Genomic DNA, 17298 nt, shown 5'->3' with positions numbered 1-17298 from the left:
CAACAATTCCGAGTGGTAGCACTGCCTGAAGAAAGAGGCCAAGGCCAGTTCATTTAAACGTGTAATGTAAATCAAGCCAAATTGGACAGTATTGCATTGGTTAAATAAAGATTTACTGCACCAGAGGTAATTGGCTTTCCATCTTGGCCAGATGTTCGCAGCTTCGATAGTGCCGAGAGACGCAGCAAATTTAAGGTGAGAGCACGTGGCAGCATTCAATTTAACAGCTGCATCTTTTCCTCTCGTGTGAGCACATCTGTTATTTCTACCGTTTGTTCTTGTATCTATTAAAGGTTTATTTATTGACTGATACTATTCAAAGGACCGTCCGTTGGTGTATAGGTGAATAATTAATAAAACTGTTCAGACGACCACGCCAGCAGGTTTTAACGTTGTGGCTAAAGACGGCTGTTAAATCCTTTCAGCATAACTCAGGCGTGGTGATTATAGGCGATTTAAATTAGTTTAAAATAGTTTAGAGTTGCCCAAACAACCATCCATCATCCTGTCAAATGCCACGCCCCCTCGACGTCGATTGGCTGCGGGGGCTGCACCTATGAAACGTCACCGGAGGAGTGACTTTAAATATTTCTCCCTGCTCTATCACGTGTAATTTAAGCGTGAACTAAAGTGTAAAAGATTGTTGTTCGTAGGAGGTTTTAGTCACTAGGGGAAGAAGTGTATTAACTAGAAGTTTTAGGAATACGCTGTGAAAATGAAACACTAGCCTGCATTTGTCGTTCGTGCTGGAGCGTTTCTAGCAAGAGCAACGGTTTTGAAGTTTGTTGGGAAACTCGACACCGGATTACTAGGAGCGCATTTTTCTCAAAAGATTTTCGGGTGGACGAATACAAAACACAGCGGACAGATATCTCTCGCTATTTCATAGTGCACAATAACTTTGAGGGTGAATCCACAGCCTTTCGTTTTCTTCCATACTACATACAAATAACGGTGAGTGAGTCAAAACGAATATTTAATCAAACAGATGTTAACTATTTTTATACGGAAGTGCTCCGTTGTTTCTATGATATATGTTTCTATGGTAATTTAACATAAATTCTCGTGTCTTCTCGTTTTAAGTTTCCTTTTACTCCGTGCGTGTTCAGACTACTATAAGAAATCATTTTATTGCACTTTATCACTCCTACTTAGGTATTTGTCATTTACCACACACCTTTATCCAATGCGATTTACACTACGCTAACCCTTAAGTCGGTTAACAAAACACACCGGATTGTCCTATTTGTAACGTTAGTTAAAACCTAAAACTCTTAACAATTATACAAGCAAAAAAATGTCTTTAACGGCTATGTTAAACCCAAACTTTACATGATTTGCGCGTCTTGGCTGTAACTTCCCCGCACAATAATTCGCACTTGACGCCTATCAAATCTTAGTGAGCTGACAATTTAAATTGGGTTTACGTTACGTTAGTTGAAAAGCACCTACAAAAATCTTTCTGCGTACTATGTTTTCAGACGCACAGTCTTGAAGTGTGTTGTCACTGGAGCGGAGAATTGTGCACAATGGGGAGTTGTGCGCGGAGTGTTAATTAAAAAGAGACCCGTTTTAATGAAACGGCGAAGCGTGTAGTTATATGGCCCCAGAGCGCATTATTAAAATGGAAGGATATACTGCTAATCTGCGCTGGTGCCAACCAGGGTTTGGTCATTTGCTCACTGGACTCGCTACTATTTTTAGAGGCTGTGAACCATGGTGTTATGCTCATTTATTTTAATTACGAGCGACTCGCTCCAGCTCTGTGCGCATTTTGGTCTTATAACCGATTACGAATTAACTCGTTATAAGTCGCTTTCAAATATTACATGACGCGGTTCTCACTTTGGCACGAGGTTTGCGCTCGCTTACAGAAGAAGCACATAATCATAAACACAAAAGTGTGTGTTTTAAGTCTTTACACCATTAGCTTGATAATTGATGATATGCGATTTGTCTCTTGGCGTAGACCCATCACTTGCTCCGTCAAGCCGACACCAATCCATCAGTCTGCGCTCGGACAGCGACGGTATTGTGTTTCTCTTCATTAGCTCCTGTTTTTGCCTCTTATTTCATCAATCAGTCCGTTAGTCGAGTGGAACTGAACGAGCCTCCCTCTCTCTGACCTTTCTGATGACAGCATTGAAATAACGAGAGAGGGAGAAGTATGCTCCTCGCCTCAAACTATCCATACTTGGACTTGCAAAGTGCACGTTTCTAAATGTTTCAGTAATGTTGCTCCATTAGCCGCATTAGAGACGGCACATCTTTGTCAATAAGACAAAAAATAGAGTCTGTAAAGCTATTATAACATTCATCACTCATTTACTAAGTGCATGCCGAGATATTAACATGTATGGGTAGATAGACTGCTAGATTATTGCATTAGGAGTGCAAAAGTCTTGGATTTAATTTACACACATACTGATGCTTAGGATAAAAATGTCTGCAGAATATGTAAATGTAATGCATCAAGGTGTTTAAAAATGCGTATACTGTATGCACAGATTTGCTTGTTTCAACTTAACACTGACCTTTGAAAAACTTTGCTTGCCTAAGAATCGGTCACAAATGCAGCGCACGCTGTCACAGATATAGGCCTGTAGCTTAGCAAACTTCTGCTGCCCTGTGATAAGACACTACATTAAGCCCCATAGCTTGAAAAAGGTTGTTGCCAGTGAAGGATTAATTTACCTAACTTATTAGAGGGATAATGTAATTGTTCTGTATTGAAACAGCCAAGCATAAGCGTGTGATATTCCCCCGGGGTCCCATTCGGCGGCATTGTCTCTCTCACTCTGGTGTCTGCAGGAAAGGATGATTAAAAAATGAGGGATTTGCATTTTCATGAAATTACCGGTAGGAAGTTATTTGGCAACCTGCTTTAAGAGTAGTGTGCGGGAATGACTTACCTGTGTCAGTTAAGGAGAAAAGTCCTGAGGCGAAATCTGTTTGTGCTGTAGCGCTGAATAAATTTAGGTTTGGCTCAGATTTATAATCTCTTACAGCTGGTCCAGTTGTATTTAATAAGATGTCAGGCTTATAGTTCATTTAAGTCTTACAAATACGCTTAACTACATGACAAAGTGCAAGGCCAAGGGTGTCAGAAATTGGTTTAAATCAGTGGCTGGCAAATTCTCCAATAGGAATTCAGGCATGTAGGTTCATGTCAGATACTCAAAGTGTCACTCTCTTTGTGGAGGAAATGCTTATACAGCTCCGAGCGTTGAATTAGACCTGTTTAGCCAGTTTTATCAGGTAAGGCGAGGGGGGTGTAAACCACAGGCATGTACAAGGTCTCATGCAGAAAGAACTGTGCATTCAGATTTCTTCATGTTCTGATTGGTTTCCAAGCTGAGAATGTTATCTTCATTTGAGTTATTTTTCTGTAGAACCTCAAAAATTGCATAGTTGCATGTTGAATGGTGTCTGTGTGTTGTAATGTAAAGCACCTCATATGTTCATGCTCCTGTTTGTGAGAAACGAGGGTTGGCTGGTATCTCATGTCCGGCACAAGGCTTGGAAGACAGATAGGACCTTGAGGAAAGCATGCTCTCTCAAAAGCACAAAAACCTTCCTGTTGCTGTCCTGTCGTCCGCTGACCCCTGGTAGACCTTACCAATCAACAGGGCTCAGTTGTGACCTTTAACCTGGCCTCCGTCTCCAGTCTGCTGCCGACTGACCTCTGCTTCAGAACAACAGAGGGAGGAAATAACAAGTGATACGGCCTCAGCCAGATGTCCAAAGCCACGCTTTCCTCTTCCTCATGCTGCTGACCCTCCAGGAGAAAGAAAAGTGCACCGTCTGGTACTCCTGGGATTTTACTGAGGTTCTCTGAATGCAGCGGAGAAGCTAGCTTTGCGTCTCCGCATTGTTTTCCAAATAGACACAAAGTTATTTTTAGAAGGAAAGCATGCTAGTGTTTCCTAATGTGCAAATGATGTTTTACTGCATTTTTGTTTTGCCTTGAACCTGAAGGTGTTTTGCTTCGTTGAGTTGTTTGACCTTAGTAAACCACAGTCGGGATGCTTGTTTTAGATTGTTAGAAAAGGTGTGTTGGTCTAGCTAAATGTCCTAAAAGAGCAGTGATGTGCGTGTGGTGAGGATAGTTACTGGTCAGACTGCAAAAGGCTTTTGTTTATCAAGAGTGGAAATAGTTCTTGCTTGTAGAGAAACGGGTGGTGACCAGTAACGCACAAAGGAAATGCACTCGAGTAAAACGTAGATGACTGATTGAAATCACAATTAGAATTTGATTAAAAAAAAAAAACAGTAATGATTGTTGGTGTTGTGGTTGGGCTCTGCTGGTTGAAAGCTCCCAATTGCAAAGCACTTCAGCAGTGAACTAGCAAGTATTTTTTCAACATGAACCAGGGGAAAAACAAGGTCAGGTTTTTAACGTCTCATACTGTACCTATAGCTGATTCATGCTCTTATTTGAAAGTGCTAATACATCACGTTTTTGGACCAAGATTCCCACTTTGAGATTGCGTCTAAAGGAAAAAGACATTCGTTTCTGTCCATGTGGGTACGGTTTGAGCTATACTGCTTCCAGCTGGACTTGATCTCTAGTCATATATTTACATTAAATGTTCTGGAAATGAGCTGTTGATATAGGCCTAGGCAGATTTAAAAGTATTTACAGTGGGCTACATTATTTCCATAGCATTAAAGAATATTTTTTTAGAAGAAAAAAACATCACAACATTTATAACTTTTCTGTAGTTGCTTTTTGTACCATATTGTTCTTTTTGTATAGACCATAAGTCTATTTCATTATAATAAGTTACATTTTAACACATCTTCGAACGATTATCTTTTTAAAAATATCACATTTGCAAAACTATGATGATTGTGGGCTGTTTATCTTAATGGCTTTATCTATTATTCATTACTTTCAATTCCACCTGGTTCTCTTTTGCTAAGAGAAGACTGTTTTCCGGACTGAGGTTATGTGCTGTTGTGAGACTCTGCCAAGAAATGCATCAAGTAATCAGGAAGTCCATCATGTAGGTTACCTCTCCTAAAATTGGTACTAAAACCACCACAGTTGCCATACGAGCTGGAAAATACCTCTGTCCTGTTATACTGTAATAAAACTTTCCCCGGATGATTGCGATATAAATCTGATTTATGAAGTTAAGGTGAAGTAAACTTTGGTTAACAATTGGACCTTCTGATTTATAAGCTGCTCCGCTCTTCTCCGCAGGCAGGAGATGGTGAACAGCCGTGTGGAAACTTCCGCCGTGGCGGTAACGGGAGGTAGTGGCGGTGCGGTGCGCTCCTGTGCGGGTTGCGGAGGGCGGATCTCAGATCGCTTCCTGCTCTTCTCCATGGATCGGTACTGGCACACGCGCTGTCTGAAGTGTTCATGCTGTCAGGCTCAGCTGGGAGAAATTGGCAGCACCTGCTTCAGCAAAGGAGGCATGATCCTCTGCAGGAACGACTATATCAGGTATGACAAGAAAATAAATATAGCAAACTGAACAACAGATTTAAAATGATTTTACAGTATCAGTTGCGTGTTCCATAAGGGCACAAGAAATCTTTGGATTTGACTGGGAACAAATCGGCAAACTGCAATTTTTTTTTTCAAATTTAGTAATATCCATTAGTGTTATTGGCTATAACACTATATAAGGCTTTGCATATTTAGAAGAACTTTCATAGGTTTATATAACTGTATGTGTTTAAAACGAATTTTGGCCTAAATTGTAATTTCAAGCTTAGCACAAATGTAAATGAGTGTAAATTTTGAGCAGACAGAACAGTTTGCTGGGCTAAGTGTACTGTAAAACCATGTCTGTCATTAGACATCAGTCTTATCCAAGGCTACATTCTAAAATTTGTTATTGTGTGAACAAGAAAACTACAGCTTTCCTGTGGCTCATTGGTTCGAGCATGGCGTTAGCAACGCCAAAGACATGGGTACAAACCCAGGGATTGCACATACTTAGAAACAAATGTATAGTATAATGCAATGTAAGTTGCTTTGGATAAAAGCGTCTGCCAAATGCATAAATATAAATACACACGAGGAAGTGCGTGGTTATGTGTAACATGGCATCTGGAGCAGCCGTATTCCTCAAAGACTCCCCACAAATCTTAAATTTGCCTACTGGAGCTTTGGCCCTGTTTTTGATGGCTATTTCAACCAGGCGGTAACAAGCACAGTTTAACCACATCGCTGATGATCAAAATAGAGCTGTGCTCGGGAATTTGTCATTTTGTCATACATTTTGACCGGTTTACACATCAACCGTAACCTCCTCATTTTACAAACCTTCAAAGTCTTCGGTTTATTTTAATGCCGGTTTAGTAGAGGTTTATGATTGTTTGTATGCCTGTATGACGATTACATATTTCTTTGATTGAATTTGGCCTCTTTTTTTCCCCATTGTGTATTTTGAGGTGAAGTTTCCAGAGGTGAAGAGATTAGATTTGTTTATAATCGCAGAGACTTTGAAATTGACCTCTGCTTGTTTGGATATGTGCGGCGGTGCATCGGACCGTGACGGCACGGCATTGTTGCCTGTTAAACCCACACTGGTCTGTTTGGACCTCAACCAAGGATGTCAGAGTATTGGCATTGCCAAGCAGATGTTATTTTGCCCGTGATTGCTGTGGAAGTGCCAGGCATACCCGCTCTCAAGGCTCACAGGCCTTTAACGCAGCACATTTGCATAGAAACTGCGCAGTCCTGCCATTGCATTTAAAACATCCACTAGTGACACAGAATATTTACATTAGAACCACATGCACACTGCATTTAAATGTGCATGTAGGGAATATAGCAGTAATACAAATGTCATGATGACATGATAGCCATGGTAACACCTTTAAAATGGATGTATGCATGGCAACAATCATTGCCGTTTAAAGGTGGGGTGTGCAATTTCTGAGAAACATTTTTGAAAATCAAAATCAAACCTCAAACAAACAATTTTGTGAAAATTTACTAGAGGTCTGGTCTGAGTGTGTGTTGAAAATAGGGCTGTCACCAGTTTTCCATTACAGTGTTATCATGCATAAAAGAATTCAAGACAACAATATTATCGCAATATGTATTAATAAAAAAAAGAAATAAACAACACTATCAAATTCACTATTAAATTAATCTTTACTTTTGTTTGTTTTCTCTTATTTTTTTTTAGCCAACGAATTGCACTCATAATACGAGTGTAGTGTGGCGGAGAGAGAGAGTTTTTAACCATTGTGGCTCTTGTTTAAAATTTTTAGAATTTACAATATTAACTTACGTGTACAATTGATGCAGTATCAATAATCCTGGTTTTTAATATCTGTTATTGACAAAACAAATATGAACAAAGCTAAGGAGCATATAAGCTCACACTGGACCTTATAACTTTTTTATTGAATATAACATCAGAACAGTGTTTTTCCTGGCTCAAAATGAGGCGGTGGTGGTGCCATCCTTATCTTGTACACACACACACATGTAGGCCTACCGTACCCTTAAGTGGCTTAACCAAACACTTTACATATTAAAACATAAAAATTAGATGAAAATGACAATTATTAAGTTATATAAAACATTACTTGTATTCAACCAAACAGAAATATTTTTAAAAAATAAAGCTTTTATCCTTTTCAACTAACTTTTCAGCCCACAATAGCCAACTTAAAGGAGTCATGAATTAAGACATCAATTTTAATCCGAGCTTTTGTTATATAAGAGGGAATTGTATTTAAGCGAACATCCTGAAGTGTCAGACCTGAAAACGCCCTTGTTACTCAAATTACAACTGTTATTGACACCAGGCCCAGAGAACGGCAGGTCCTGGAATGCACCTATCTATGACAGGTTGAACACCGCCTCCACAGAAGAATATCAACGACTACTTCTCCAGCCCCGCCCACAGGTTCGCGCATGACAGAACTGAAGTAACACAAGTTGCGTGGAACCAGATAGAGCGAGCAAGCAATAAACATGCCGTTAAAGATCGCAAAATATTGTGCAGTGCCTGGTTGCGGAAGAACACAGTCGCTGAATAACCTTCCTTAGGATTCCGACATTAGTAATGCGTGGTTGAAGTTTATTTTTAAAGACGTTCCAGCTCACGTGGGTAAAACATTGAGCGTTTGTTCACTTAATTTCACCGAGGATTCCTTTGTGAACAAGGCACGAGTCAACGCTGGATTTGCAGAGAGACTAAAATTAAAAAGCAATGCTGTGCCATCAATATTGGATCCGATAGGAATGGCGCAGCAATCTTATGTGAGTAAAACATATTTGTAATATGCGCACTATTGCTTTGTTAGAGATCAGGGTTGATATGCCTGGATAGCCCTATTCGCACGGGATTAGTATTACCTGGGGACCTCTAGTCATTTGTAATAATTGCAGAGGTTGTCTGTGATCTTAATCCTGTGCGAATCGGCCATGTCTGTGATTTGTAAAGTAAAAATTCCCCTGAAAATTACCTACCATATTTTGACGAACACCGAGGTCCTGTGATAATATTAGTCCCGTGCGAATAGGCATCTCTGTGATTTGGCGGGCTCATATATCATTTTTCAAGGTTTTATCCACCGTTTGCGAATAATGGAGGCTGTTTTGAAGTGTTTTGATATTATTTCGGGTATTATTTTTATGTTGCTAGGTAACCACCAAAACAGCTGTCCTGTCAGTCAAGGATTATAGCGCGAGCGCTCTAGTTGCTCTTAACTGTCATATTATCAGAAACTAGGGCTGGGCGGTATGACGGAATATTCCGTTTCCATAAGAGATTTTTCTATTCCGTGAATTCCACGGAACGTAAATAAGTAGGCGTGGTTAACACGCCACTCTGCAAGTTGGGCGTTATGATGAAAAAAACCATGTGAATGAATCTACCCATAACAAATCAAATATTCTTTTGACCTTCTTTCAGTCTGTAGTTTCGTGATCCGCATTTTTGTCCTGTGTCAGTTGCCGTAGTACTTTGAAAGGGAGGGGTGAAGTGAGCCGTTGGTTGCAATTCACAACCTCAAAACTAGATGCCGCTAAAATCTCCACATTGCTCCTTTAAAAACATGAGAAATCTCGTCATGAATTTTAATTTGAACAAAGTTATATTTGACCTCATTCTATAAAGACTGAATTCAGATTCCCCACCCACACATTAAATGTCCTCCATCCTTTCTTAGAACTTGCTCCCCAGGCGATGCAGTGATAGCTGCCCACTGCTCCGGGTGTACGTGTGTTAACGACTTGCTGTGCGTGTGTTCACTACTCTCTGGATGGGTTAAATGCAGAGGTCACATTTCGGACATGGGTCACCATACCTGACAAATAGGTCACTTTTACTTAATGGTTTTAATAAAGTTTAACTTTAGGCGAGCCGAGGCGAAACAATGATACTTGCCGTGCGAGCGTTTTACACGTGATGCGCTGCTACCGTCTGTTTTGGGAGACTCGTGTGGATTCACCAGAGACTCAAAGTGCAAAGACAAGCGCGAGAATAAACAAACCTAAAGACAGAGAGTCGCAACACACTAACAGTGCGCATCTAATAGAGAGTGAAGAGCGATGAAGACCTGAAGTACAGACCCCACGAACACCAGTTTATAACACCAGTTTTGGTCTACATGTATTCTCATGTTTGTGCATATTTTCAGACTTCATTGTTATACATGTTGTCTATCTTCCTACTGTATACATATTTGTTTATATGTATCTTCTGGCTATATCATAATAAATCTGATTATCAGAACTTAAGGAGGAGAGAGAGTGAGAGTTCATTATTTTGAGGGCGAAGCAATGAAGGCAGGGGTGGGTTACCTTTGGGTAGGGTGTTTGTTTGGGTGTTGATTTCAAATATCAACAGCATTTCTCTGAAAGCGCTTACTGCACCTTTAACAAGATTTTTTTGACTACAGAAATATAAGCAGGCAGAGATGCGTTTTTATAAACCTTTAGTCTACTAGTCTGTACACACTAAATGGATTTTGAGAAAATGTCATTGTCAACACCTCAGTTTTTCAGTCAGCATAGATGCCAAATGCAATCTTGTGCACTTTGTCTGCTTTTTTTGTAATTTTACTCCTTGGCCTTAGTTACCACAAATCTATGAAACAAGATAATGTTGTGAAAGGTTACTTTATAGCCACTGACAAGCTTTTAGCATTGTATTCTTTCTTTCTGTTTACATTTGGTGAGTCTCCACCTGCTTTGTCTGACAACCAGTACACCATAATCCCCAACAATATTTCTCAGTAGTTCAGGCCTCCTCAACAGTGAAACTGCAATAACTTCCCTCAAGAAAGTTCTTTTAACATGGAAACGTCTTACAACACTTTAATTCACCAAACACATCATACATGTCAAGGGTGGTCTTATGGCTATTTCCTTTAAGAGTGCATGTGAAGTGCAGCGAGATCTGCAGTGTATTAAATATGTATAATACAGCTAATCAAAAGGGCAGAGCTTCATTACCAAATGACACAGTGTGGAGCCTAAGGTCTGATAAAAGCAGGGTGCATTAATTAGGGAGAACAGGGCTCCTTTCTGCCTTCTCTTATTAAATTACTGTTTGGATTAAGATCAAAAATTCATTACTGCAAGCAGTCAGTGCTGGGACAATGATAGCGAAGGGGAGGGGGTGGAGCGGTATGGAAGGGGAGAAAGTGGTGAGAATTAGCTGCTAAACTGGTCTGGTTACCATCACAATAAAGACCCCGGAGAGCAAGCAGAGGAAATGTTTCCTGCTGAACGACACCGTGACAAGGTGACTGCAGGTGTTCTGAATATAAACAAGTTGTTTATGTGCACGTGTGCGAGTGGGGGGCATGTATGTTGCGTGACATGCGTTCACGTAGTGTGTGCGTGTGCGTGCGCGTGTGTGCGCGTGTGTGTGCGTGTGTGCGCGTGTGTGCGCGTGCGTGTGTGTGTGTGTGTGTGTGCGTGCGTGCGTGCGTGCGTGCGTGCGTGCGTTTATACAACCGATAATTTTTCCCTTCAGCTCATCAAGAGCTAGACTTCAACTCATTTGAGTGTTCTTCTAAAATTGCCCATAACAAACTCAGGCTCAGACAGCAGAGTAATCAAGTGCACCCTAATTAGGAGCCAAGGGTGGATCAGAGGCTTCTGTAGCCACACCCCCCACTCATTGCCACCAATTACACTGCCACTCCAGATTAGCTGATAGGCCACAGTCACAGAACTAGAGGGGCTTTGGTGCCGTGCCATCTGGGGCCATGTGAGGTTCCTTAAAAGCACAAACACACACACACGCACGCACGCACGCGCGCACACACACACACACAAAGTGCTTAACTATTGTATAGACATACTAACTGCTTTAGTCATGTATGGATTTGAAAGTAGTGGACTAGTACAGAATAACCAACAGATTTTTACTTTCAGTGTTTTGTATGCCGTTGTGCAATGTTTTTTTTATTTTTCGTGTCACTTAAAAAGGTTTTCTTGCATATGTTTTGAATGTTGATCATGACTGAGCTTTTTCACTCAGATTCTGTTGTATGTGTTTTTCTGCAGATTGTTTGGTCACAGTGGTGCTTGCAGTGCATGTGGACAGTCAATCCCTGCCAGTGAGATGGTGATGCGGGCTCAGGGTAATGTCTACCATCTAAAGGTAAAGAACCAGAGTCTCGGCACACAGTCACACAGTTCAGTTTTTTCAGAGGGAAAATACCTGTACAAACAAAAATATATGGGAATATACTGGAAAATGTAATGTAATATAGTCGTGTCCTTCTGAAAACTTGCATGTCCAAATTCGCTGTTTTTCAGGAAATGGAAAAAACACTGTAATTTTTTAATGATGACTGCATACTGTGTTGTCAAAGGTGACACTTTTTAATACTTTTTTATTTGTTAGATATTTGCAAAACCCAGTGACAAACATAAAGGGTGACTAATAATGATGAAAAAATTAAAATCATGATGATCATATATGCACCATCCAATATATTTCCATTTATTGGAACCAATATACAGGTGCTGGTCATGTAATTAGAATATCATCAAAAAGTTGATTTATTTCATTATTTCCATTCAAAAAGTGAAACTTGTATATTATATTCATTCATTACACACAGACTGATATATTTCAAATATTTATTTCTTTTAATTTTGATGATTATAACTGACAACTAACGAAAACCCCAAATTCAGTATCTCAGAAAATGAGAATATTGTGAAAAGGTTCAATATTGAAGTCACCTGGTGCCACACTCTAATCAGCAAATTAACTCAAAACACCTGCAAAGGCCTTTAAATGGTCTCTCAGTCTAGTTCTGTAGGCTACACAATCATGGGGAAGACTGCTGACTAGACAGTTGTCCAAAAGACGACCATTGACACCTTGCACAAGGAGGGCAAGACACAAAAGGTCATTGCAAAAGAGGCTGGCTGTTCACAGAGCTCTGTGTCCAAGCACATTAATAGAGAGGCGAAGGGAAGGAAAAGATGTGGTAGAAAAAAAGTGTACAAGCAATAGGGATAACCGCACCCTGGAGAGGATTGTGAAACAAAACCCATTCAAAAATGTGGGGGAGATTCACAAAGAGTGGACTGCAGCTGGAGTCAGTGCTTCAAGAACCACTACGCACAGACGTATGCAAGACATGGGTTTCAGCTGTCGCATTCCTTGTGTCAAGCCACTCTTGAACAACAGACAGCGTCAGAAGCGTCTCGCCTGGGCTAAAGACAAAAAGGACTGGACTGCTGCTGAGTGGTCCAAAGTTATGATCTCTGATGAAAGTCAATTTTGCATTTCCTTTGGAAATCAGGGTCCCAGAGACTGGAGGAAGAGAGGAGAGGCACAGAATCCACGTTGCTTGAGGTCCAGTGTAAAGTTTCCACAGTCAGTGATGGTTTGGGGTGCCATGTCATCTGCTGGTGTTGGTCCACTGTGTTTTCTGAGGTCCAAGGTCAACGCAGCCGTATACCAGGAAGTTTTAGAGCACTTCATGCTTCCTGCTGCTGACCAACTTTATGGAGATGCAGATTTCATTTTCCAACAGGACTTGGCACCTGCACACAGTGCCAAAGCTACCAGTACCTGGTTTAAGGACCATGGTATCCCTGTTCTTAATTGGCCAGCAAACTCGCCTGACCTTAACCCCATAGAAAATCTATGGGGTATTGTGAAGAGGAAGATGCGATATGCCAGACCCAACAATGCAGAAGAGCTGAAGGCCACTATCAGAGCAACCTGGGCTCTCATAACACCTGAGCAGTGCCACAGACTGATCGACTCCATGCCACGCCGCATTGCTGCAGTAATTCAGGCAAAAGGAGCCCCAACTAAGTATTGAGTGCTGTACATGCTCATACTTTTCATGTTCATACTTTTCAGTTGGCCAAGATTTCTAAAAATCCTTTCTTTGTATTGGTCTTAAGTAATATTCTAATTTTCTGAGATACTGAATTTGGGATTTTCATTAGTTGTCAGTTATAATCATCAAAATTAAAAGAAATATATTTCAAATGTTTATCACTCTGTGTGTAATGAATGAATATAATATACAAGTTTCACTTTTTGAATGAAATTAGTGAAATAAATCAACGTTTTGATGATATTCTAATTATATGACCAGCACCTGTATAAAAAGAAGCATTTCCTCATGTATCATTCATATATTGTAATATATTAACAATGTATTATTCAACATATTTTCAAATATATTACACGATTTAATATAATTGACAGTTAATGTATAGGAAAATATATTTTATATATATATAATAAAAACCAGCAATACAAATCATACGTAATGGGTGAGCCACTGTATTGTTTATAATGCTGTATTTTAGTGAAAAAACGGCATTATAGGAAAGTCTGTTAGTGGAAGTCGTGCCACTCGGCAGCTATGTTTGCAACGCGTCTGGGCAGTTATTTACATCATAGCAAGTCCTATCTCTTGGTGGAAGGTGGATATTTGATAGGACTATACCATAACTTTGGTTTGCTAAGCTTAAATTGCGTTAAAAATCACCTTTTTCAAGATTGTTTCAGCTACTGCGCATGCGCACAGGCCGGCTAGCGCCTCACTTTATCGATTGACAATTCATTGATTTTCTTTTAGGTGTTTGCATGATTAACATGTATCGGGCACTAAAACCAAAACAAACAGCTTGTGCAAATAAAAGATGGTAGCAGCGGGAGGCACAGTTAGCCTAGTAATTCCAAACTATTAACAAATAAATGTACCACTTTAGAATATTGTTGAAAATGACTCATTATTTGCTTATGCAGATTTCCTACAGTAACTAGTACAGGAACCACGTCTGAGTCAGTTCCAAACATGAGCAGTTCATTGGTATATAGAGCAATTACCTAATTCCTTTTGACATAGGCATATTGTTTACTGTGAAAAGCCAGTAGGAATTGCTCAACATAAGGTTGTATGTTTCATCATAGTTAGATTTGTGCAATTGTTGTTGTTTTTTGGACTATTGTATTACAATTCCCCCATGATGGGAAAGTTCAGACTCGAAGCATAACAATGACTTGGAAACCACATTATACTCATATCTCCAGTATGAAAATATGAGAATTTATCCCACCTAAATACTGCATTAGAGAAGTCAAGAGACGTTCCAAATTATTTGGGACTCAAGTGTATACGTGTTTATGCCTCTCACCATTTGGTTAGTAGAGAAACATCTGTGAAGTCCTGAACAACCCTGCTTTTAGGGAAATGTTTCGTTTTGAATTGTGACAGTTCGTGTCTTACGTTTGTTGATCACGGATAGCAGGATATTCTCAAGAGATGCCTACCGAAACTCATCAACTAACCGTTTCCCCAACTACACCATACTTTCATTCCTAATTATAGTGGTGTAGGTGTCAACCTGCCTTAATAATATTTGATTGAAAAAGGAAACCATTCCCTGATTAAGCTGAGTGGATCTGTTCAGTTTCCCTAGTGGTCCACGTTTGCATAAGTTTGCAAAATTGGGTAACTGCATCCTGACAAAATTTCTCATTTGTGAGTATTTGAAGAAATCTGAGCTTGGCATGTAATAGGGTTTTCCAACAATGCAAATTTGCCATACATGTACATCTCTTTGTCTCTCTTTTACCTTCTTCCACTAGTTAAAAACTAATTTAAAGCAAATTGAAGGGTTGTCTTTATATAAATAGGACATTTTAAATATTGGTGTTTACTGTACCTTCTATGCAATTTCAGAATACTAGAATAGAGATTATCTTGCATCTATGCATCTGACAGAGGCTTTTTGGTAACATTTTTGCAGTGCTAAAACTTTTAGTTGTGGTCACTCTTGCATTCCCTTCAGTTTAACAAACGATGCTTCTCTCCACAGTGTTTCACTTGTGCCACATGTCGAAATCGCTTGGTGCCTGGTGACCGCTTTCACTACGTTAATGGCACCATCTTTTGTGAGCATGACCGACCGGGCGGAGCTTTGCTCAGTAGTCACCTGACGCCCCTGCAGAGCAACACCCTCCTGCCTGACCAAAAGGTAAAACCTTAACTCTTTATACCTTAACACTATGAACTGCAATTAGAAAGCTTATTTTTTTAGAAATGTGACATGACAAAATTGCATCCAATCAGAACATTCTTCATATTTAATATAAAGGTAGTTGAAGCTAAATTTTGGAAGACCACATAGAAGTATAGCATTTGACCAGACGTCATGCTGTGGTTGTTGGTTAGAATTGACAAAAAAGCAATTTACAAGTAAAAGATGCTTTCAGCACTGGTCGCTTTGTGTTGTGTAATGACAAATGTTTGTTTAAAAAGCCTTATAAATTTGATTTTGACACAGCTGAGTATTTTGCATCAAGTCTAGTTACAAACAAACTTATCGACTGCTTGATCTTTTCTACACAGGTGTGCTGAGGAAACGTGGATTTATAATTTGCAGTGTGCCTTCTCTTCATGTTGTTGTCTCATTGACCCCTGCGTCTCAACTGCCCTTCCTTCTGTCATTGTGAATGTCCCCAACACCAGAGATCTTCCACCCCACTTTATGCATCCAGCCACCTTAAAAGAATACAAAACTACGCAAGGACTACAAGTCACTTGCGAGACAATCACCTTAAACTAAGGAAAACAAAATCAACGAAAACGATCATACACACACCCATATGGCCTGCTTGGTTATGGCTGGTACTGCATAACCCAAAAGCCTAAGACTCTATCGACGATGAGCAGTTCTTAAAGATGGGGTGTGGTTTAATTTTCTTCAAGTTTGTTTTCCTTCAAGAATACGATGGACGATACCCAATACAACGGACTGGTGGATGATGGTATGGATGATGACGCATATCAAACCATAGCTGATGACTGTTTCGGGTTTCGTTCGAGTGGTGGTTTGGTTTTGTTTACAGGCTCTTTTCACTTTAAGTGCAAGTTTATTATCTTTTATAAATTCCTGGTGCCGCAAACCATTTAATGTCCAGTTTCCCTCTTTTGCCAGTCACTTCCTGTTAACAAATAATTATACACATGCACAATACAGATATGTGAACATGTATTGTTTGTCTACTCCAGTTATTGACGTATGAAGCGTTATTAATGAAAGCAACATAGTCTGTAGAGGAAACGGCATGTTTTTTTTGTGCAACGATTCGGTAGATTAAATTATATGTCTGTCTACATATTCTCTAATAGAGACTGGTATTCAGTGTCTGCCAAGAAAAGAGTGGGGTTGGTTGAAATTGTATATATTTCTTTCATTTACCGTTGTACCGTGTTAAATGGTTGGTCTGTTTCCTGGTGTCCTCCGTTTAAACGAAGGATATTCAAAATGTTATAAGATATCTGTAAATGAAAAAAGTACTTAATTAAATAACTATAACCATCCCAAATACAGTCTTGATGTCTATACAGCACCGAGCATCAGCAGTTGTTGGTTTTGGCTCCTTGTGTTGGACATTCGCTGGAAGGGAGAGACGGCTCTCAAATAGTTCTTAGCAAAAACATGCTTCATTACCCTGCAGATTTCAACACAACCCCCTGCGTCTGCATCATTACACAGAATAATGAAAGGCATTTGAGCGGGCACTTTCTCGTCCTCCCGCCTTGATTTCAGTCTGTGGGTCTCGCTTCGGGAAGGTCTCATGCATCTGCGTGCAGAAAAAACCCCAGATGCATTCCCGCCTTTTGCTTTCATCTGGCCCCTCCTCTCAACAGGCATAACTTCCTCTAAATCTGATTTGCTGAGGTTTGAGAAGTTTTCTTATTATGGTTTTTCTGTAATTGCTTTTTGGCACTAAATTCCTAATTAAAAACTAAAATTTAGCTAATTAAACCCATCTCTCTTTTTTCAACTACCTTTGGCCTGCAATCATAAGG

At 39.9% G+C, this 17298-nt stretch overlaps 1 protein-coding gene across 1 annotated transcript; it reads left to right on the top strand.

Annotated features, from left to right (window-relative positions):
* The first annotated feature begins 605 nt into the window (after positions 1 to 605).
* lmo4a (LIM domain only 4a) lies at positions 606 to 16804 on the top strand. The gene is made up of 5 exons (XM_057325326.1): positions 606 to 954; positions 5210 to 5455; positions 11501 to 11597; positions 15299 to 15457; positions 15832 to 16804. The coding sequence occupies exons 2-5, from the start codon at positions 5217 to 5219 to the stop codon at positions 15838 to 15840; spliced, it is 504 nt and encodes a 167-aa protein (XP_057181309.1). The 5' UTR covers positions 606 to 954; positions 5210 to 5216; the 3' UTR covers positions 15841 to 16804.
* The last annotated feature ends 494 nt before the right edge of the window (positions 16805 to 17298 follow it).

The sequence above is a fragment of the Triplophysa rosa genome, linkage group LG2 (assembly GCF_024868665.1).
Source record: "Triplophysa rosa linkage group LG2, Trosa_1v2, whole genome shotgun sequence".
NCBI classification, from domain to species: Eukaryota; Metazoa; Chordata; class Actinopteri; order Cypriniformes; family Nemacheilidae; genus Triplophysa; species Triplophysa rosa.
Note: the sequence above shows the minus strand (reverse complement) of the source record. Positions and strands in the feature narration are given on the sequence as shown.